At 39.3% G+C, this 24,371-nt stretch overlaps 1 protein-coding gene across 3 annotated transcripts in view; it reads right to left on the bottom strand.

The window, feature by feature from the left end:
* The window catches only part of LOC138165359 (FAS-associated factor 1), a 419,204-nt gene that overhangs the window by 340,341 nt on the left and 54,492 nt on the right, over positions 1-24,371 (bottom strand). For all 3 annotated transcript variants that reach the window (XM_069093610.1, XM_069093612.1, XM_069093611.1), the window contains exon 2: positions 8,550-8,618. In XM_069093610.1, coding sequence (XP_068949711.1) covers positions 8,550-8,618 — 69 coding nt within the window. The remainder of the gene's footprint in view (positions 1-8,549; positions 8,619-24,371) is intronic.

The raw sequence follows: 24,371 nt of genomic DNA, 5'->3' as shown, positions 1-24,371 counted from the left end.
AAAATTAAAACAACCCTGAGGTTTCAAACACTCACACTCTGAAAACCAGCAATAACAACATCAAATGGCAATAGTCAATGTTGGAGGGGTTGTAGGATGGGTACACTAACAAATTGTTAATGGAGTTATGAAATGATACAACTGTACTGGAAAGCAATTTGGAACTATGTAAATGAAATTACTAAAATGCCCATACTCTGTGAACCAAAGACTCCATTACTGGACTTAAACCCTACTGAAGCCACAGATAAGAGGAAACAGTAGCATATTTTGTGATAACTAAGAACTGGAAATAAAGTAGATGACCATCAACTGGGAAATGACAAATAAATTGTGAAACACAACAATGAGAAAAGTATGCTTCAAGAAATGATGTGCAGTAATTACATAAAAAATCTATATGAACTGATACAGAGTCAAGTAAAACAGTTAAAAAAAAACCACTATATGCAGTACCTACAATGTAAACAGAGCTACACAACAAAAAATCAAAAATGAATGTTACAGGGGGCAGGGCCAAGATGGCAGAGCAAAAGCACAAAATTGGCATGGGCTCCAAACACTTCCAACACTTATAAAAAATGACTCTAAACAAATTTTAAACCTACAGAACCCACAAAGAGACAGAGATAAACAAATCTCCCACTGAAGGCAGTCTGGCAGGCTAATAGGAAAGGTCTATTGCAGCGCACTGGGAGCCAAGCGCAGTTCCCCATGAGCTGCAGTTCCAGCCAGCCCAGACCTGTCAAAGCAGACTTCAGGAGAGTGAATAACCAACAGCTGTGGCAGTTTCCAGACTTAACCCATAAACACCAAAGAGAAAAAATGTCAGTGGGGAACTCTGTTGGAAGGGTGAAGGAAGAACACAGTCTGGCTCCTGGCCCAGGGGTGAAAAGTGGCAGAGGCATGGCATTGGCCGCTTCCAGAGCTCCTGGCCTGCAGACTGTAGGGGGACCAAGTCACCACTCAGAGGGTAATCACTCTTGCTTTGACCTGCTTGGATCTGAATAACAGTCTTGGGTGGTGGTCCTGGGGTGTGTGGCCAGTATGCCAGAGCTTGTGGGGACTACAGAGAGGGCACCCAACTAATAGCTCTAGCAGCTTTTTTGGGACAGCAGCAATTTGGGACATAGTTCTCTCCATTCTGGAAGCAGAGTTCTACTGTGTCAAAGAGCTCAAAAGTCAAGTAATTGGCTGGCAATAATGAGCAAGCCAAGGAAGCACAAACAGACCATAAAATTCATTTTGGGGGGACAAAAAGGATCAAAGCATGGAACTGGAGGAGGACAACGAAGTCAGAACTCCTGCATCAAAAGCTTCCAAGAAAAATATGAATTGGTCACAGGCTATGGAGGAATTCAAGAAGGATTTTGAAAATCAAGTAAGAGAAGTGGAGAAAAAACTGGGAAGAGAAATGAGAATGATGCAAGAAAATCATGAAAAGTCAACAGCCTGCTAAAGGAGACCCAAAAAAATTCTGAAGAAAATAACACCTTAAAAAGTAGACTTACTCAAATGGCAAAAGAGGCCCAAAATGCCAGTGAGGAGAAGAATGCCTTAAAAATCCAAATTGCCCAGATGGAAAAGGAATTTCAAAAACTCACTGAAGAGAATAACTCCTTCAAAATTAGATTGGAGCAACTGGAAGCTAATGACTTTATGAGAAATCAAGATAGTATAAAACAGATCCAAACAAATAAAAAATAGAAGATAATATGAAATATCTCACTGGAAAAATCACTGACCTGGAAAATAGATCCAGGAGAGATAATTAAAAATTATTGGACTACCTGAAAGTCATGATCAAAAAAAGAGCCTAGACACCATCTTGCAAGAAATTATCAAGCAAAATTGCCCCGATATTCTAGACCAGAGGGCAAAATAGAAATTAAAAGAATTCACCGATAGTCTCTTGAAAAAGATCCCGAAAAGAAAACTCCTAGGAATATTATAGCCAAATTCCCAGATCAAGGAGAAAATACTGCAAGTAGTCAAGAAGAATTTGAGTATTGTGGAAACACAACCAGGATAACACAAGACCTAGCAGCTTGTACATTAAGGGACTGAAGGGCTTGGAATATGATATTCCAGAGGTCAAAGGAGCTAGGATTAAAACCAAGAATCCCCTACCCAGAAAAACTGAGTATAATGCTACAGGGGAAAATATGGTTATTCAATGAAATAGAGGATTTTCAAGCATTCTTGATGAAAAAACCAGAGCTGAACAGAAAATTTGACTTTCTAATACAAGAAGCAAGAGAAGCATGAGAAGGTAAACAAGGAAAAGAAATCATAAGGAATGTATTAAAGTTGAACTATTTACATTCCTACATGGAAAAACAATAATTGTAACCCATGAGACTTTTCTCAGTATGAGGACAGTTGTATGTACAAGAGGGTGTAGGTGTGTATAAATATATATGTGAGTGTGGACATATGAATATACATGTATACAGAGAGGGTACAGGATCCGTTGAATATGAAGGGATGATATCTAAAAAATAAAATTAAGAGGTGAGAGAGGAATATATTGGGAGAAGGAGAAAGGGAGAGGTAGATTAGGGTAAATTATCTCATATAAAAGAGGTGAGAGAACACTGTTACAATGGAAGGGAAGAGCAGGAATGTGAAGGGGAATGGGTCAACCTTACTCTCATTGAATTTGGCTTAAGGAGGGAATAACACACACACTCAATTGGGTATCTTACCCTACAGGAAAGCAGGGGTGAAGGGGATAAGAGGGGGATGATAGAAGGGAGGGCAGATTGGGGGAGAGGGTAGTTAGAAGCAAACACTTTTGAAAAGGGACAGGGTCAAAGGAGAAAATAGAACAAGTGGGGGGGGAGCAGGATAGGATGGAGGGAAATACAGTTAGTCTTTCACAATATAACTACTATAGAAATGTTTTGCATAACTACACATGTACAACCTATATTGAATTGCTTGTCTTCCCAGTGGGGGTGGGTGAGGAGGGAAGAAGGAAAAGGCTCTGAAATTCAAAGTTTCAAAAACAAATGTTAAAAAAAAATGAATGTTATAAAATTATCAGGATAAAGCCAGTCTTGAATGAAGAGATAGGAAAAGACACAAACTACAACTTGTGAAGGTAAGAAGTGAAAAGAATGTTACATATATTACATACTGCACATGTTTTTGGACTTTTTCCATTGTATCAATAAGCTTTCCAATGCATTGATAACTTAGTGCTGGGCCTGGAGTCAGCAAGACTCATCTTCAGGAACTCCAATCTGGACTCAGACATTAACTAGCTGTGTCACTTAATCTTGTCTGCCTCAGTTTTCTCATCTGTAGAATGAGCTAGAGAAGGAAACAGCAAATCACTCCAGTATCTTTGCCAAGAAAATCTCAAATAGAGTCACAAAGAGTCAGTCATGACTGACACAACAGAACAACAAACACTTGTGTGTATTAATGCAGAGCAGAACCAGAAAGCCAACGTATAAAATGACGATGACAAATAACTCTGAAAGATTTAGTGTGTAATGACCGACCATGATTCCAGAAGGCTCATGATGAAACCTGCAATCCACCTTGTTACAGAGGAAAGGCTCAATGCAGAATGAGACAGAATTTTTTTAGATACAGCCAGTCCAGAAATTTATTTTATTTGACCATACATGTTTTTAACAAGCATTTTATTTTTCTTTCTTTTTCATAGTGGATCTTTGCTGATTTAAATAATTTTAAATTTAAAAAGAAATTATTCTGTCAATAAACACTTACTAAGCCCTTCTACTAAGTTCAAAGCACTATATTATGTGCTGGAAATACAAAGAAAGGCAAATGATGGTTCCTGCTCCTAAGGAGCTCCTAGTCTAATGGGGGAGACAACATATAAATAACCATGTACAAATAAGCTTTATACAGAATAAATTGTAGCTAATTAACAAGAGGAAGGTACTAGAATTATGAGGGATCAGGAAAGGCTTTCTTCACATGCTGTGATTTTAGCTGAGATCTAAAGGAAGAGAGCATTCCAGGAATGGGAAACAACCAATGAAAATGCCCAAAATTGGGAGATGCAGTATTTTATTTGAGGAACAGCAAGGAGGTCAGTGTCACCTACAGAGGCCAATGAAATAAAAAAGGCCTTCATATACACAAAAATCACTTTTTTGGGGCAGCAAATAAGTATAAACTTGATATGCAAAGATTGGGAAATGTAGCAGTATTACTACATGAATGAAGTAATACTACTGCACTGTAAGAAGTAAGGGAATATGATGAAACAGAAAAGCATGGAAATTCTTAAATGCACTGATATAAAATTATGTAGGAACTAGCAAATAATATATGCAATGACGACAAAAATGTAAAAGGAAAGAACAGCAAAACAACTGAAGCACTACTGAATAATTACAATGATGATGCTTACCTTCCCCCCCCCCCCAAAAAAAAGCATGACAAGGCACATCCCTTCCTCTTCTTTATGAAGATGGGGCAAACAGGCACTTATTCGTTTTCTGATATGTTGGGTTTTTTCTGAAGAACTATATAGAGATGGTCTGTGGTATACTCTAATGACAATTTCAGTTACATTTTTAATCTGTATTCAATCAATCAATGACCATTTATTAAACAATCCAGGGCTGGGATTTCATAAGGGATGAGTGGTGACAGGAAAACTAGAGTTGTTTAATGACAGGGTCAAAACTGGGAAGAGAGAAGTAAAGAGAAGGGAAGGCAAAGCATGGTGAATGGTTTAATAAAGTCCAGAGGGGCAGAGATGTTAGAGTTTGCAAGAGGTGAAGCCTAAGGAAAAGGAGTGATCCTCACTTCAAAGTGCAGTATACCATGTTTCTTCCACTGAATTTTGGATTTTCTCACATGCCTGTATTTTAATAATATACAGAGCTTCGAGAATTTGAAAATGTGTCATATGCATAAGGGACAAGAGTAATCCTTGGATCCAAGTGGAAGAACAAGGAACAAGAGATGGATATAACAATGTGGGAAATCTAAACTTCATGCATCCATTTCCTAACAATTAGAGATATCCCAAAGTAGTATGGGCTCCCTCAGGAAAGAGGGAGCTCCCCATCATTAGTTCTCCCTCATTAGATGTTTCCAAACCAAGGAAGGATGACTTTCTTTTTGTCAGATGAGTATAGTATGGATTCTACTGAAGTCTGGGCTGGACAAGGTAGCTTCTGCAGTACCTACCAAGGTTCTATGATCCCAAGTAGGAGAGATTCTAGTTGTTCAGTCTGTAAAAATCTTCTGATAATGAGAGTCAAAGAAAAAGAGGCAGCAAGATGTGGAAAGCAAAACAGATTTAGAATCAGAGGAGTTGAATTAGAGTCCTGACTCTGCCTTTTACCATTTGGGTAACTTTGGGGGAAGTTAGGTGTTGCCACAGTGCACAGAGCATCAGGCCTGGAGTTGGAAAGACTCATCTTCCTGAGTTCAAATGCAGCCTCTGACACTTCATATCTGTGTGACCCTGAGTAAGTCACTTTACCCTATGTGCCTTGGTTTCCTCATCTGTCAAAGGAGTTGGAGAAGGAAATGGCAAACCACTCCAGTATCTCTCCCAAGAAAACCCCAGATGGGGTCACAAAGAGTAGAGCACAAGTGAAATGAATGGCAAGTCATCTCACATCTCTGGGACTCATTTTCCTCATCTGTTAGACTGGGGAGTTGGAGCAGATGACTTCCAAGAGCTGCAAATCAAGGATGTTTAGAGACAATGGTCATTTGTAAACAATTATGTGGATTAATATGAAGAATAAGAAATGTGTTTTTGGACATAACCAATAAGGGCTATATTTGGCTCAAGTGTGCTTAAGTGATACAGAAATTAAGTATTTCTTTCTTTTTTTTCCTTTGGGTGGAGGCAGGTGAAAGGGAGAAAAAAAATGTGTGTTTTATAACTGAAAATATTTTTAAAAAATCCAAGACTCCAAGTTTAGTTTTCGCCCCAACATCATCATATCAATATAAGCGATTCTCACTTTGCCACAATGTGCTCTTGAAATGCGTGTCCATAATGATAATACAAATTCAATTTTCCCATCAAAATAAGTTGTAATTGTTATAATTGGTTGGTGTTACCCCACACCAAGCACATGGCATCAAATAAATCACAGAGATAATTAACAATATGTAACAAAAATAAAGAGTACAAACTACGTCCATAAACATTTAAAATAGAAAAATTATGTTCCAAGTCATAAAATTTTACATCTGGAAAGGAACAAAAATTAAGCCTGTCTCAACCCCTCATTTGACAGCAGTACTAAGTCACCATGAAGGGGAGTCCTTTGCCAAAGGTGCTTTCAATCAATCAAGCAGCGTTTACTAAGCACTTCCTGTCTGCCAGGCGCTATGTGTGCCCTGAGAATGCCAAGGAAAAGCAAAAACAGTAGCTCCCCAAGGAGATGATGCTCTAACGGAGACAATATGCAGATGAACACGCGCTTAACCAAGCCACGCGCCGAGAAGACAGGGCCCGCCTCAGGGGAGCTACGAGGCAAGACACGGAGTCCCAAGGCGCTTCCCCCGCACCGCACTGCTACCGAACAACCAGACAAAGCCTGCATTTACCTCATGCTCATTTTGCTTTCTTTCTTAAAATTTAGAGACCCTTTGCAGGGAAGACACAAGGGTATGCTTCGTATGGCAGCAACAACTAGAGGAAAGGAGGACTCCCTTGGATTCAGATTTGAGGTCTGGCTCTGTTACTTCCTAGCTGTGGGAAATGGAGATAACAGTATATGGACCATCGAATTCACACGGCTGTGCCGTGGGAAGAACACTGTCACCTTGCACAGAGGCCCTGTCCTCTGCAAGTCTGTCTCAGGTCACTCATCTCTACGCTGAGGGAAGTAGTGAGACTAGCTGATTTCTAAAGTCTCATCTAGGGGCGGCCAGGTAGCACAGCGAGTAAGAGCACCGGCCCCACTGTCGGGATGACCCGGGGATCGAATCCGGGCTCAGACACTTAGCACCCACCCAGAAACACCTGGCCGTGTAACCTTGAGCAAGTTACTTAACCCCAATTGCTTAGGGGCGGCCAGGTGGCTCAGCGAGTAAGAGCACTGGCTCCAGTGTTGGGATGACCCGGGGATCAAATCTGGGCTCAGATATTTAGCACCACACCCAGAAATAACTGGCCATGTAACCTTGAGCAAGTTACTTAACCCCGATTGCTTTAAAAAACAAATAAAATAAAGTCTCATCCATCTCTAAATGCTTCCTCTATGATCTCTATTGTCACAACTTCATTCTGTTTACAAACAAAAGGCTATATAAAGAAATTTGAAATGGCTGCTTTTTCTATCAATAATTTTTCTTGTGGCATATAAGTTGGCCAATTAAGCAGGATTTTCCTGAATCTTCTCTTTCTCTTATTCTTATTCTCTCAAAAAAACCTACTAAATACAAAGGAAAAGAAGTGACAAAACACATTTCAAAACAACGTAAGTGGAACGAGGTTAGCAGGAAGAAAATGACATTGACCTTCACGGTCTAGACAGAGAAGCTGAAGTCCAGGAAGAAGAAACATTCCCAATACCCACCAAGTCACTGAAGAGTACAAGTGGGGTTAGAACTTGGGCATGGGGCTCAATTCACCACACGAGGCAGGCACACATTTTTGGATTAACAAGGAGGGTTGTGTGGGGTGGGGTGTCGGTGTGGGTATGTGTACACACATATGTACCCACTTGTACACTGGTCTGTGTATACACACATGACCAACTTAGCAAAGATACCCTCTTCATCCTGCTGCAAGAACTCAACAATGAGTGGATAAAGGCTTTGAGAAATATAGGTGTCAACTAAATAGCATTGAATGAATAGAGAAATTAAAATGGATATATCAAAAAGTTTAACCTAGAAGACTATATATACTACCTTTGTAAGAGCAGTGCCATGTTCCACAAAATTAACAGAAACAAGCTTTGACTAGATCAACAATGGAAAGGAGTATAAAGAATGTAGAGAACCTTCATTCTGTGTTTCAATGAAGCCTTCCAGGAGAAGAATGACTATGCTTTGCATGATTTTTTTTTAAATCTCCAGGAAAGACTTTGCTCTCCTCCAACGAAGTCTTTGTTTATGGTCTCAAGAATAACACAGTATGGCCACCTAGGCTAGGCTGGTGATTCCATCATTAAATACGGTAACAAATAACCAACTGACAAAAAAAACCCTGTATTCCCTGGTGGTTAATCTGAGGGACAATAAGCTATAAATCACGCCCTCATAAAAACTTGTGATCTACACACTTGGCTTAGCCACTGGCTAAAGACAAATGGATATGCTTCTGGATAAATCCAAGATGTATTACATCTCTCTATAGGAATCCAAATCTCTAAAATATGTTGTGGGGACTTTTATTTCTTTAAATGTACAATATATTAAACAATATATTACAATACAACAATAAACAATATATTAGACAATATAAATACAATATATTAAACCTTCTCATATTCCCTTGTGAAATGGAAATATAAGGGACAGTCAGAAGATCCTAATATCTAGTGTTACCAAGACATTCTGGAAACAGTAGAAGCACTTACCACCAAGTCCCAGTTATTCTGTTCAAGCAACGTAATGGCTTCATCAATGTTTTCAATGCCAGTACATGCCTGAAAATGAAACAAACAAGAAGAATATTTAGATGGGGATGAGACAACAAATTAGCTTTTAAAGCATAACAATGAGATCACCAATCCTAACCACTGTCCAACATATCTAAGTTAGACACAGAACGTAGGCAGTTAGGTGACTCGGTGATTCCAGCACTGGACTTGGAGTCAGGAAGACTTGAGTTCAAATCCAGACTCAGAAACTTACTAGCTGTACGAACCTGGACAAGTCACTTTACTCTCTGTATGCCTCAGTTTTCTCATCTATAAAATAGGGATAATAATAGCACATATCTCACAAGGTACAAATGATAAAATAATATGTAAAGTATTCTGCAAATCTTAAAATGATATATAAATACATGTTAGCTGTTGTTATTCCTATTTAATCTGAGATGGAGATGTCCCAGTCTATCATCCTCCCTGTGGAAAAGGGTAAATTAAGAACCCTAGGATAAAGGAGCTGCACGTGGCAGGTCCCACGTGGGGCCAAAGACAGAAGGGCACCTCAAGGGTCAGCCTCCTGAGTCTCAGTCTAGGGCTCTTTTCATTGCACTATACTCTATCTAGTATATGAACAAAAATACACTGTTAATCTAGTATTCAATGACAGGAGACATGTTTTTTTAAAAAGATCATTTACAGAGAAGTAAAAATTCACTGGGCCTCATTTCACTATTTAATCTTCTTGTGGCAGCAACGTAAACTTTATCATACAGGCTTTAAAGAATAAAATGATTTTTCAATATCTTATCTCATTTGAATAACAATATTTACATAGCATTCTAAGGTTTTAAAAGCACTTTTCAAACTTCCCATTTTAATCATCACAATATTCTTAAGAAGTAGGTGCTATAATTATCTCCACGTTACAGTACAGGAAAATGAAGCATGAAGAGGTTAAGTGACTTGCCCAGGGTCACAAAACAAATAAGTTTTTGAGGCCAGATTTTAATTCAGTGCTTCTTGATTTCAGTTTGATGCTCACTGCACTCCTATGTGGTAAGGAGGTCAGAGATTATTCCCCATCCTTATAGAGAAGAAAATTAAGCTCAAAGCATGAGAAAATATTTGCCCTAGGTTACACAGCTAGTAAATCTGAAGCAGGGTTCAATACTAGTTCTTCCTGACCCCAAGTCCAGAATTCTATCCCCTCTACCAGGGAGACAAACATCTGTGCATCTTTTAAGTGCCTACCAAGCTTAAGTCTTATATAACCTCACAAATTTTTCACCATCTGAGAAATTTCAGCACTAAGAAAGGAAGGAGTAAATTCTTATTTATTTTAAATGTTTTGTTTCAGTCAGCTAAAATCTACCTTCTCACCATCCCATCCCACTCCCCAAATGAAAAACAAAACCCATTATAAACATTTATAGTCAATCAAAACAAATTTCCACACTGCCCAAGACCAAAAAAATTAGTCTCACTTTGCATTCTAAGTCTTTCACTTTTCTGTCAAGAGGTTTATACCTTATTTCATCATTAGTCCTGTGGAATCATGGTCATTCATTTCATCGACAATAATATTCCATCCCATATATATTTAATAACTTGTTCATCGGTTCCCAAATTTATGGACACCTTTCAGATTCTTTGTCACCTCAAAAAGTTATATTTTTTTCTTTCCTTAAATGTTTGATTTGCTTAGAACCATCCCTCCCTTAACCTACCTTCCCTCCAATTTTCACTATTCTTCCCTTTCTCCTCTTTCCCTATTTCACTGTTGCATGGTAATGGATTTCTGTACTGATGCATGTATTCTTTCTTTTGACCAGTTCAGATAAGTGAGGTTCAAGTAAAAGCAGCAACCCCCAAACCCTCTTTCTTGTTCATACAGAAGTCTACTTGGCACACTCTAATTATGAAATAATATTTCCTAACTTTCCTATCCCCTGCCCCACCCCCTAGTATATTCTTACTCCATCTTTCCCTTCTTTTCTTCAGATCATCAAGACATAACAGAACCACTCTCTGATCATGCCCAGTTGAACTCCCTCTATTACTCCTGATGTTAAGATTCAGAGGTGACACGTATCATCTCCAATATTTGAATGTAAGCCATTTATCCTTAGTCCTTTATCACTGTTCTTCATGTTTGTCTATTGTATTTCTCTTCATGCCTGTGTTTATACTTCAAAGTTTCTCCACAACTCAGAACTTTGGGTCAGGAATGCTTGGAAGTCCTTTATGCCATTAAATATCCATTCTTTCCCCTGAAGCACTGCATTCAGCTTTGCTGGGTAGGTGGACTCTTGGCTATAAGCTAATGTCTTTTGCCTTCTGGAATACTGTATTACAAGTTCTCTTCTTCTTTGGAGTGTGTGTGATCACGTGTGATCTTCACTCTGGCTCCTTTGTACTTGAATTTTCTTTCAGGCAACTTGGAGTAGTTTTTTTTCTTTGACCTGAAAATTCTGGATTTGGGTCATGATGCTCCTGGGAGTTTTCATTTGTTAGTTTCTTTCATGAAACGAACACTGGATTCTTTCTATTTCTACTTTGCCCCCAGGTTCAAAGAGATCTGAGCAGTTTTCTTTTAAGATTTCTTGAAATGGGCAGCAAGGTGGTACAATGGATATAGAGTGCCAGCCCTGAAGTCAGGAAAATTAATCTTCCTAAGTTCAAATCCAGCCTCAGACATTTAGTGGCGTGTGTCTCTGGGCAATCACTTAACCCTGTTTGCATCATAAAAAAATTAAATTTAAAAAAAAAAAGTTTCTTGAAACATATGCCTAAGCTCTTTTTTTGGTTGTGGCAATCAGATAATCCAATGATTTTTAATTTTTTGCTCCCCAATCTGTTTTCCAGGTCAGTTGTTTTGCTAATAGATATTTTAGATTTTCTACCTTTTTTCCAGTCTTTTGACTTTATTATATTTATTGTTGCCTCATAACTTCTATTTGGTCCAATCTAATATTCAGGGAGTTTGTTATTAGGGCAAGGTTTTGTCCATCTTGTGCCAACTGTTAATTTTCACTTGCCTATTCTTTCTTCCCTAGCCTTTTTTCTATTCCATTTTTTAAAAATTTGTGTTCTCATTTTATTTGCCTCACTTTTCCCCCCAAAAAAAGGAAAGTTTTGTTGTTATTTATTTTTTTTAACTCTTGCTTGATGTCTTGTAGAAATTCTAGTTTGTACCAAGTTGTGTTTTTCTCTAAGGCTTTGCTTATAGATGCTAATTGTCATTCTCTTCTGAATTTGTGCCTTGAGCTTCCCTAACACCACAATATTCTCTAAGTTGGGGACAGCTAGGTGGCGCAGTGAATAGAGCACCGGCCCTGGAGTCAAGAGGACCTGAGTTCAAATCCGGTCTCAGACACAACACAAAACTAACCATGTGACCTTGGGCAAGTCACCTAACCCCAACTGCCCTACCTTTCCCCCTCCAAAAAGCAAAAAGGAAAATATTAAAAAAAATTAAAAAAAAAGAATATTCTCTAAGGTGGGACTCTGTTGTGTGTGTGTGTGTACATGTGCACATGTGCACTTGTACACTCTCACTCATTCTACCAGTCTACCTCCTGACATTGGACTTGACTAATGTTGGGATTAAGATCTGCCACACTTCTGGAAGGAAAGTCTGGGCTGGTCCCTTTGCTGTTTTCTTGACATATTGAGTACTGTGTTATTCCAGAATCTCAAGGAAAGGCAGAGAACTTCCAGGGTTCTCCAAATGGTCTGACTGCTGCCTTTGTCTAAGCTCTGCAAGTTCCTGATATGGTTTCAGGTTCTGGGCAAAAGTAGACTGCTGATGGATTCAGCCCCTATCAGCCAGTTGGAAACCCCTACTGGTTCAGAATGGCCAAATTATAGGCTCCGCTTTGGTCTGGGATTCCTGCTGTGGTTATTCCTCTTGAAGGCTAGGCTAGATGGTAAAAAGGAGACCCTGCACTACACCTGGGGTCTAAACCACACCACCACTGCTTCTGGTTTCGGAACTTCCTCCTTTTTTGATACACTACTCAGAGCATCCCTATCCAAGAACATTGCCACTCCTATAAACAAGTCCCCTTCTTAGCCCTCTGGGTTTGTGACCTAGAACTGAGTAGAAGGCAACAAAGTTACCTGTTCATATCTATCCCTATCACAGTGCCCATTTGTTCTGGGGGTGCCTCAGAATGGGTCTAGAACCTCCTCTTATGCTTGTGCACAGCGTCTCCCTGCGCACTGGACTGCTTGCACACTCCTGGTCCAACCCCATTCCCAAGTGTCTACAGACCTCCATGTCTGTCTCCCTGTGCCAATCTGGACTAGACAAATGACTATGACTTTTTTTTTTCTGTATTTCACCATCATGATTCAGGCTGGTACATTTTCTAGATCTGTTTGCAGGAGTTTTATGGAAGGGAGCCTGCTGTACTGCTTTCTATCACTCTACCATCTTGATTCCACCTTCAGAAGGAGGGATTTATTAAATGCTTACTATGTACTAAGCACTAGGAATAGAAATACAAGCAAAAAGACAGATGTTTTCTGCCCACAAGAAACAGGGAGGGGTGTGGGGAGGAGAGTGAAAGGAAGGCACCCAGCCTAGGGACATGATTTTTTAAAGTCAAAAGCCAAAACAGGTTTGGGAGGGAAATGAAGAGCAGCCTGGGCCCATTTTCAAGATTGAGATTCGAAGAGTAACTCACCAATGTGAAAAGAGGCCAAGCCATAAAGAGATTCTAGGCTGAGAATGCCAGCCAGAGCAATGGTTCAGTGTTCCAGAGAGAGATCTCAGCCACCAAGGTAAGTTCCAGGATGAGACAGCATGGTTTGGAAATCAATATTGATTTTGGTCATCAATATTTCTGTGGCCCAATGCCCATTTTGACTGTCACTTACTTGCTCAAATCATTCAGAATTGAGTTTTTTCAACTGGCATATCTTTTTCATCATTATTATTCAAACACTTTACTCTTTTTGTTTTGGTCTTTTTCGGAGGGGGAAGGCAGGGCAACTGGGGTTAAGTGACTAGCCCAAGGTCACACAGCTAGAAAGTGTTAAGTGTCTGTGGCTGGATTTGAACTCAGGTGCTCCAGACTGCAGGGCCAGTACTCTACTCACTGAGTTACCTAGCTGCCCCGCATCATTATTATTCACTCTTCTTGTTTTTTACTAATTCTACTCAAAGCGCTGATATATCAGTCATCTTACTATGCACAGATGCAGAGGTTACTCAGGGATGGATATCTTGCACAACCATAGCAAGTCATTTCCTGTATGTTAGAATATGACCTATTTCCATTTTTGTGATTTCATTCTGTGCTTTCTATGGGCAGTACTGATAGATTCTTTTCTCAAAGAAAGCCTCCATGATACAGAACTGCCAAGTTCTCTGTATAACCTACAAATCTTGGTGCTCTTCCCCACCGTGTCCCCTCCTTCCCTTTTTCCTGAGCTATGCAGTCCCATCTATTTTCAAAATTTTGATAAATTTTTCTTTTCATTATTATAAACTTGACAAGAATCAAATGTGAACATTACCCTACATGAAGTCAGAAAGAGAACTGGATATGAAGCCAATAATCTCCACTAGGCACAATTTTTTTTTTTTTGCATATTTCAAATTTACCATGGTAGTTCAGCACTGCCCTGGGTGTCTATGTTACCTTCTGACCTTCCTTCTGTTCTCTTCCATCTACTTTTTTAAAATGATTCCTTGAAGATCTTTTCTTTGTTTTCTTTCTCTTTTAAAAGACAAATTACTTTCCCTTCCCCTTTCCTTCCTTCACTAACTCTCCCACTCCTTCTCTGCTCCAAAACAAAAAAAAAATCCCTTGAAAGAAGTAAGTGAAACAAAACAAACCCACACTTTGGTCAATTCAGTATACCTCTGCTCCATCACCTCTCTGCCATAAGGCTTTCCTATTGAATTTTCTCTATTCTTACCTTTCCCTACCTTTATAATGAAGCCACCAGGTATCAAAGTATATCTTGATGTAATATTAAATCTTACAAGTTCTTCATGGATTTTCCAGTGTTGGTGCAGAATTACTATTATTTTTATGATGGTCTTTTTATAAGTGCTTATCATGAGTACTTCCATATATAGCAATCAAATACAGGATGACATCATTATTTCTTGTTGTTGCCTTTAGGCAAATGATAAAATCCAATCCACCAGTCCTTTCTTTGTCTCTCCCAAGAGTAAAAAACCCATACTTCCATTTAGCTTCAACTCCCTTCTTTTTTTGCCTTTGTTTATAGCAAAAATCATCAACAATGAGACAATTCAGCTCCTCCAGCAATACATTCATGTGATAATTTGACAAGGATCTCAAATTTCAAACAGCAATAGTTAAATTAAATGTATAGGTTTGAAAAATACCAAGCAATTCTTATCATTATCTGACACACTTTTCCCAATACTCTGCCATCACCACTGCAGTAGCAAGTAGCAACCACACATGACTGATGATCATTTTGTATTTCTCTTTGTTTCACAGGTTGCCAAAACCAAAAATTACCTATCAAGTTTACAGCCCCGTAATAGTGCCCACTTTCATATTAAGCTTGGTTCTTGAAAATAGATCCAGTCTCAAATTATTTGACAAGCTCTAAAATGTTAGTGGTAACAATAAGACAAAAGAAAGAAATTAAAGACACAAACACCAACAAAAAGTATGTAAAACTTTTTTTTTTCTTTTGACATGACAGTTTAATTAGAAAACCCCAGATAATTAGTATATGCTTGGCCTATGAAGGTCATGGGTAGTCAAAGTACAGTGGATAGAGCCCTGGACTTGAGGTCAGGAAGCCTGGCTTCAAATCCTGCCTTGGCCACTTACTAGCCATGTGACCCTGGGCAAATCACTTAAATTCTCTACAGTACAATTTCTTCATCTACAAAAGGGGAATATATAGATATGTAAGAGCCAACTTCGCCTGTAAGGATTTTTTTAATCAAAGGAGAAAAAAATGTACGATGTTTTCGGACCTTGAACTACCACATAAGTAGTAGTTATCATTACTTTAGTGGGTTTCCTCTTAGTAGAAGTCTTCTAAGGCTGATGATCATTGGGGAGGGAGGGAATTCTTTCTCAGGTATGGGTTCTACCTAATGACTGCTGAGGCACCTTTTAACTCTGAAATTCTGTGATTATGGAATAGACTAGATCTAGCTATATAATGACATTAGTCCCTCTTCTACCCAATCCATCTTTCCACACAAGCTGCCTTAGGAATCTTCCTAATATACCACTATGATCATATCCCTCCTCTATTAAAAAACCTTGAGTTGGTCCACATCGTCAAATCAAGCTTAATCTCCAGACCCTGGCATCCAAGCCCTGCCAAAATCTATCGCCAATCTGCTGGACTAATTCATACTACTCACTCCCCCCTTACAAAATGCGTGCTCCAAACTTTACTATTATGTGATTCTGTTCTGCACCTCTATTCAAGCCCAGTATTTAGAAAAAGATGCCCCCTTTGTGATAAACCTTCACTGCCTTCCACTTCTCACTCTCCAAGGTGACGGCAATCTTATTTTTCATATAGCACATAGGACCATGCTCATTAAATGCTACCTTGTCGTTGTTCAGTCATTTCAGCAGTACTGTCCACCACCTCCCCTGCAGAATATAGGTGTCCTGAGCTCAGGACCTAGAATTTTGTTTCTTTTGATATGTCCAGTCCCTTCACTAAGGCCTTGCACAGTATAGTAAAGTGAATGACATTTTATGTTAAATTACCAACTCACAAGTACTTATTTATATAACTAAATAATAAAACCTGTTAAGATTTTTTTCTTGGCTTTCCCACCACAAAACTGTAATAGTTACATATTATATAAAGTATGGGGCTAAGTACATGTTTTACAGTTACGATATTTCCTTTTTATATCAACATGCAACAGTATGTTTTCAGGGTGTCCTGCTTTCTACAGCCAAAATTCTCCCTCCTTGCAGATCCTGTGTCTTTCTGCTACTGCCAGCCACTCCACCCTCAGCCCAAGTCTTACTGTTGAATACACCTACTACCCTAGAGGGCTGCTCTAAGATGATATACCTGTGGTAAGAAATCTTTTAAGATAGAAGGAATGTGAAGCACTGTTAATGCTAAAACACACAATCCCATACAACCTATATCATTCTTGTATTAAAGACTGCACATTGTCAAGATAACCGTGTTTCCCCGATAAGACACTGTCTTATTATTTTTTTGGACAGGAAAACACCAGAGGGCTTATTTTCAGGGGAGGGCTTATTTTAATGAACATTGACAGCAATTTTAATAAACAGGTAAATGTGAACAAAAAAATGTACCTTTATTCAATAAGCAAATCACTGGGGAAGAACAGGATGACGCGCTCACTGCTGCAGCTCTGATTGGATGCAGCTCGGAGCGCGGTGTGTGTTTCACGGGGGGGGGACGGGGACGGTGCATACAGAGGGTACCGTAATGTAGCGTGTAGCGCAGGGGATCACCTTCACTACAGTAGCAATCTCAATAGGGCTTATTTTCGGGGGAGGGCTTATTTTAGAGGAATCTTACACAGTAAGGGGCGGGCTTATTTTTGGGATAGGTCTTATTATCGGGGAAACACGGAATTAGTTTATTGAATAAAATGCTTAAGGACTTAGAGATTGTGCATTATCTATTAACCAGGACTAAGAGCCCAAGTTAATTACACAAATGAAATTATTTGAAGCAGCATAAACAACTTCAGGGCAGGTAGGAAAGGACCAAGCAGCCCATTAGGGGATTGGTACAAAGCTGAAAATTCATCGGCATTTCAGAAAGACAGACATACTGGCATCTCTTCTGGGCTTCTCCCCAGGCAGTTTCTTTCCCTATCATTCCAAGCACAGAAGATAAGACAAAGAAATTAACTACTATGGCTTAGTATATGAGAACCAAAAACTCATCCTTATTCAGGATAATGAGGCCAATTGAGTACAAAGGGAATCAACTTTTTTCCCCCCCAGGTATGATGCCTGAGAAAATTACTAATCTTGTCTATTCAACTTGAAAAAAAAAAATACGATTTTGGCACAACTTCTGAGCAACCTGAGCCAACTCCAATCCATGTTGTCAAAAGAGACAAGATAGCCTGGATAATTAAGAGCCACAGATATCTCGAAGACTTTATTTTAACTAATAAGTTTACCCTCTCTCCATCTGTCTGTCAAACCTTTACTTCCATCTAGGAATGTGATCCTAACACCTAAGGGAGTGGCATGTTATTACAGGTGCCTGGCACATAGTAAGTGTTTAATAAATGCTTGCTGACTGAATGAGAACAGAGAACAGGATAATTAGAATAATTGAAAAACCAGCATTCATAAAGTACTTTGCAATTTATAAAGAGTTCCTCTAATGACCACCTTCCAAGTAAGGCAATACAAATATGATCTCCATTTTGTAGATGGGGAAGTGAAGGCTTAGAGAGAGCAAATAAGTAGGCCAGGGTCACCCCTCTCGCAAACACAATGATCTAACATCCATACTTTATATGTCCATAGCACACTCAAGGCATATCAAGTGTTTTCCTCACAAGTGGCACCTCAAGCAATCAACAATTTGTGAAGGAAGGGTACTCACAATATACCCACACATAGTATTTAGTAGTTGGGAATAAGAGAAAAAAATCAAATAGTCCTTGACTTTAAGAAGCTTATAATCCGTCAAGGGAGACATGTACACCTAAGTACACACAAAATAAATATTGGGTAACAGGGACAGGGATCAGCAGCTGGGAGTATCAGGAAAGACCTCATAGAGAGGGCAGCACATGAAGCACATTTTCAAAGAAACTAGCCATTCTGAAATATGGCGATAATGAGGAAGCACATTCTGGAAATAGTTTCAGAAGTAGAATGTCTTAAGGAAGGGCAAGACAGTCAGTTCAGCTGAATTGTGTGTATGAAAGAGAATAATGTATGATAAGCTAAGATAACCGAAAAGCTGTGGTCACCTAGATCTACTGACAAGATACAGTCTTCTTTCCATTACCCCACAGCTATCAAAAAGGCAGGAAGATGAATGATTTTATCCAAAGCCATTTTCCCCCTGCCTCCCTTCAGGAGTGCTGCAGTGACACACCTCACTCTTCCAATAAATAAAAATATTGTTGCTGTTGTTGTTCAGTCATGTCTGACTCTCCATGACCCCATTTGGGGTTTTCTTGGTAGAGATGTGGGAATGGTTTGCCATTTCCTTCTCCAGTTCCTTCTCCAGCTCATGTTTACAGATAAGGAAGTGAGGCAAACAAGGTTAAGTGACTCGCCCAGGGTCACATAGCTAGTAAGTGTCTGAGGCTAGATGTGAACTCATGAAGGTGCTCTCTGTCTCCTTTACCACCTAGTTGGCCAAAATAAATGTATGAAGCCTAAAGAAGAAACAGGGAAACAAAGAAGGCTGAACCCTATATTGGATTCACTGCCTTCCTGGACAATCTAGTCTTGTTTGCAAAGAAACTTTTAACCCTACTTTTTTTTTTTTTAATGTTGTTGGTTGTTATACAAACTGTTCTATTTCTATTGACTTAACTCTGCATCAATTCACACATCTTCCCAGTTTTCTCCAAAACCACCTAGTTCATCATTTCTTATGCTATGACATTCATGGTATTCACAGGCCATTATTCAGCTATTCTCCAAAGCTAAGGCTTCCAGTTCTTTGTCACTATTAAGAAAGCTGATAAAATATGTTTATGTGTATGGATCTTTTCCTCTCCCTTTGATCTCTTTGGGGCATAGGCCTAGTCTGGGTACGATGGATCAAAGAGCATGTAGTTTCATGATTTCTGTGGTGTAGTTCCAAATTGCTTTCCAGAATGACCAGACCAATTCACAGCTCCACCACTGGGGAATTAATGTGCCTGCTGCCCCACAGTCCATCTAACTCTTAAGTGCAAAGTCAGAGTTGCTTTGATTTGCATTTCTCTACTTATTAGTGACTTAGGGCATTTGTTTATATGGCTATTGTTAACTTAGATTTCTTTCTTTCAAAATTACCTATTCATATCCTTTGACCATTTATTAATTGGGAAATAGCTACTGTTCTTATAAATCTAAATGATTTCCTTATTTCTTGGAAATTAGACCTTTAACAGAGAAACTTGTTGCAATGAGTCTTCCCAGTTGTTTACCTTTCCATTTTGTATGTAAAACGTTGCTAGCATTTCCAGAACTATGCGAAATAACAGCAAAGAAAGGAGGCAAGGTAAATTCTTGCTTTAGTTCTGTATTTACAGGGAAAGCTTCTGGTGTTTCTCCAGTGTACATATGGCATTCCTTTTGTTTTAGTCAGATAGTTGATGCATACATATGCTAAGTAACACAATGGACACAGATTATGATTTGGAGTCAGGAAGATTTGAGTTTAAATAGATCAAAATGATTTGGTATTGATTAAGAAATAGAGGTTGATCAGTGAGAACAATTAAGTATACAATATGCAAAAGCAAACAAGCCCTGTAGCCTAATGTTCTATAAGCCCAAATATCTCATTTATGGGAGTAAAAACTCACTAGTGACAAAAACTGCTGGGCAACCCAGAAAGTAATTTGGCAAGAAAATGACATATAGATCAACATCTCACTACATATATACCAAGATAAGTTCCAAAAGGATAACATCATAAACAAAGTAGAGAAGCAAGGAGGAAAATTTTAGATCTATAGATAGGGAAAGATTCCATGCCCAACAAAAGATAGGACCAGAGAAGATAAAGTGGAAAGTTTTTATTATGTAAAGTTAAAATTCTGTGCACAAACATAACCCATGCAAGCTAAAATTACAAGGGAATTAGTAACTGAGGAAATGTCTTCACAGCAAACTTCTCTGACAGAGATCTCATTTATGGTATATGTAGGAAAGGGCCGCAAATTCTTAAGAGCCATTCCCCAATTAATAAATGGTTGAAGGATATGAATAAATAATTTTCAGAGAAAAACTCAAGTCATCTATAATCACATAAAAATGTTCCAAATGACTAATAAGTAGAGAAATTAAGGTTCCACCTTATTCCCATCATACTGGCAAAGATAAATCCACAAAAATCAACAGCATTTATATATAATAAAATCTAAAAGAAATGGAAAATCCATTTGGAAAAAGTACAAAATGCACAATTCTATCTACCAAAATATATTCAACATTTGTATAGATAACAACTAGGAAATTACTCCTTAAAGAAATAAAGGACTTAAATAATTGGAGGAATTTTCAGTGATCAAAACTAAGTTATATATTAAAAAAAAGATAATACCATGTAAATTAATTTATGGATTCAGTGCTATGTCAAACTAACAATGATATACTTTAAAGGGCCAGACAAAATAAAATTCATTTGGAGAAAGAAAAAAAAAGATTTAGAATATCAAGCTACATAATGAAAGAAGGAATGAAGGAGAAACACTTCCAAACTTTGAACTCTATTATAAGGCAATAATCATCACAACCATTTGTTACTAGTTATAAAACAGAAAAGTTGATCAATGCAACAGATTAGGTCTCATTCTGTGTGTGTGTGTGTGTGTGGTGCCAGCAGCAAGCATAGGGACATAAATGCTTACTGAGTTGAGCTAAGGAAGGGCAGGAAAAGGCTAACTACATGTGCAGTCAAAAAACAAAATTACGATTATTGCTGAAAAAGGAGAGAGCTGAATGCTCTGAAGAAGCGGTCATCTGTCCTCCACGGAATAATGAAGAGCCAAAAACCTGGCAGCTGTGGCCTACAGACCTCCAGGGCACCCCACCTCTTTTCTCAAGACATTCAGGACTGTGCTATATTTCTTTTCTCCCTAATATCTGCCTTCCAAGTAGGGGACTACACAGATACTGATACTCCCTCCAACCTCCTCACCCAGGTCTGTAGCTGCCAAAGGATTTTCTCTACATTTTCCTCTACGTTTTTCGCAGACCACCTGAAATTCTTTGGTTTGCCACAAGCAGCCAGAGGGCTGGGCACAGGTTGTGCAGGCCTGTCCTAACCTCACAGTTCCTCAGTTTACTCATTTCTCATATCACCTTCTATTCCAACCCGCTTCAGCATCAATCACAAGTATACTATATTTCCATGCTCATGAACTTTGAAATGGTCTTATCTGTTGACAGTCGGTTGTCCTTCTGCCTCTGCCTCTGCCTTGCAATCCCAAACTTTATTTTTCATGCTCACCATCACCTCCAATCCCTCAAATCCTTGTTTCTTACCCAGGCAACCCTGAACTGGGTAGACTCTCCTCTCTTCCCCACCGTGACCTCATGGTGAACCAGTCCTCTTTTCTTGAGTGTCTTGCCACATTATCTAACAATGGATATGCCCAGCTAAGCTTTAGCCTTGGATCATTCCCAGTCCTAGCCATATACTGCTGAATGAAGCTGGAGAAAATCACGAAACCATGATGACTGGACCCTCAACAACTGGATCCACTACATGATTGCAATGGGGCCCTCAATGCTACTAAACAATTCTTTTATACCTACCTAATTGATTCACTGTCTCACAATGGCAGCTTTTTCCAAACCTTTCCACCCCTCCTTAAACTTGCCATGGCTCTCCTCTCACACACATATCCCTCCCCCTCAGCTAAGAACCTTGCTTCATATCTTACTGAAGTAATTGAGGCCAACTGCCAAGAGTTCTTTCTTCTCCTCTCTTCATCTCCTATGTCCTCTATCACTATCTCCTCCTTTACTCCTGTCTCACATGAAGGAGTGGCCTTATTTCTTGTAAGGCAAACCTATCTACATGCACAAGGGATCCTATTCCATCCCATCTCCTCTAGTACACTACCTCCTGTGCTATCCCCACCTTCACTTATTTTCAGTCTCTCCTTCCCTACTGGTTCCTTCCCTCCTAACTTCAAATGTCCATTTCTCCTTCGGCTTCAAAAAATCCTTTCATCTCACTATCATCCCACATCTGCCACCACTGGAGGCCAAGATCCTTGGAAAGGCTGTCTACAATTGATGCCACCTCTCTCTCCCTTCTTGACTTTTTACAATCTAGTTTCTAACCACATCATTCCACCAAAACTGCTCTCCCCAAATTTACCAATGATCTTTTCCTTCATTTCCAGATTCAATGGCCTTTTCTCAGTCGTCGTTTGCTTGAAACTCTCTGTAGCCTCTGCCATAGCCTCTCCTCTTTGACACTCTCTTCTCTCCAGGTTTCTGAACATCACTTTTTTCTGGTTCTCCTCCTACCTATCAGACTGCTCCTTCTCTGTTTTCTTTGCTGGATATCCTTACCCAAGTTCGTACCTCAATAACCATGACTGTGGCTCTTCTCCATCTATACTATTTCACTTGATCTCATCAGTTCTCACTGACTTAATTATCATCACTTTGCTAATAATTCTCAAATCTATTTATACAGTCCTAACTTCTCTGCTGCCCTCCAATCCCCCATCTCCAAATGCTTATTAGACATCTTGAAGTAGATGTCCTATAGACATCTTAGATTCAATATGTAAGAAAGTGAATTCATTATTTTTCCCCTCTAAGTCCTCTGCCCTTTAAACGTCTCTATCACTGTTAAAAGCACCACTATCCTCCCAGTCACCCTGGCCTGCATCATATGTGTCATCCTCAGGTCCTAACTATATCTCTCACCACCACACCCCTTCCCCCACCTGTTGCCAAGATTTGTCAATTTTGCCTTTGTAATATCTCTCAAATGAGCTCCTTTCTCTCCTCTGATATTGGTACCACTGTGTTTCAGGTCCTCATCTTCTCCTGCCTAGACTGGTGCAATAAACTGCTGCTTGGTCTGCCTACCACAAGTCCTTCCCCACTCAGTCCATCCTTCACTCAGTTACCAAAGTGATTTTTCTAAAGTACAGGTTTGATCACATCATCCTCCTACTCAATAAACTCCACTGGCACCTTATCACTTTCAGGATAAAACATAAAATCCTCCATTTGGCTTTCAAAGCCCTTTATAACCTAGCCCACCTCCCTATCCTTTGAAGACCCCTTCTAAATATATTCTTGGAACCAGTGGCAATGCCCTCCTTGCTGTTCCTTGAACAAGATACTTCTTTTCCAGACACCAGGCATTTTCACTGGCTATCCCCCTGCCTATGATATTCTCCCTCTTCATTTCTGCCTGCTGGCTTTACTGGCTTCCTTCCAACTAAAATCCCATCTTCTACAGGAAGCCCTTCCAAACCTCTCTTAATTCTAGCACTTTCCCTCTATCGATTATTTCCTATTTATCTTGTACATAGCTCACTTACACACTGCTATTTGTATATCTTGTCTCCTCTATCAGAATGTGAGTTCATTGAGAACAGGGGCTGTCTTTTGCCTTCTTTGTATATCCATACACACACACACACACACACACACACACACACACACACATACATATATACACACACATATACATATATACACACATACATATATACATATATACACACATATACATATACATATATATATGCCTGGCACATCGTTGGTGCTTACCATGTTTCCCCGATAATAAGACACTGTCTTATTAAATTTTTGGGACAGAAAAACACCAGAGGGCTTATTTTCAGGGGAGGGCTTATTTTAATGAACATTGACAGCAATTTTAATAAACAGGTAAATGTGAACAAAAAAATGTACCTTTATTCAATAAGCAAATCACTGGGGAAGAACAGGATGACGCGCTCACTGCTGCAGCTCTGATTGGATGCAGCTCGGAGCGCGGTGTGTGTTTCACGGGGGGGGGACGGGGACGGTGCATACAGAGGGTACCGTAATGTAGCGTGTAGCGCAGGGGATCACCTTCACTACAGTAGCAATCTCAATAGGGCTTATTTTC

Source organism: Petaurus breviceps, unplaced genomic scaffold (assembly GCF_028583685.1).
Source record: "Petaurus breviceps papuanus isolate PSGF00001 unplaced genomic scaffold, PetGlider_PUasm1.0 208, whole genome shotgun sequence".
NCBI lineage: Eukaryota > Metazoa > Chordata > Mammalia > Diprotodontia > Petauridae > Petaurus > Petaurus breviceps.
This window is presented reverse-complemented; position numbering and strand designations above follow the sequence as displayed.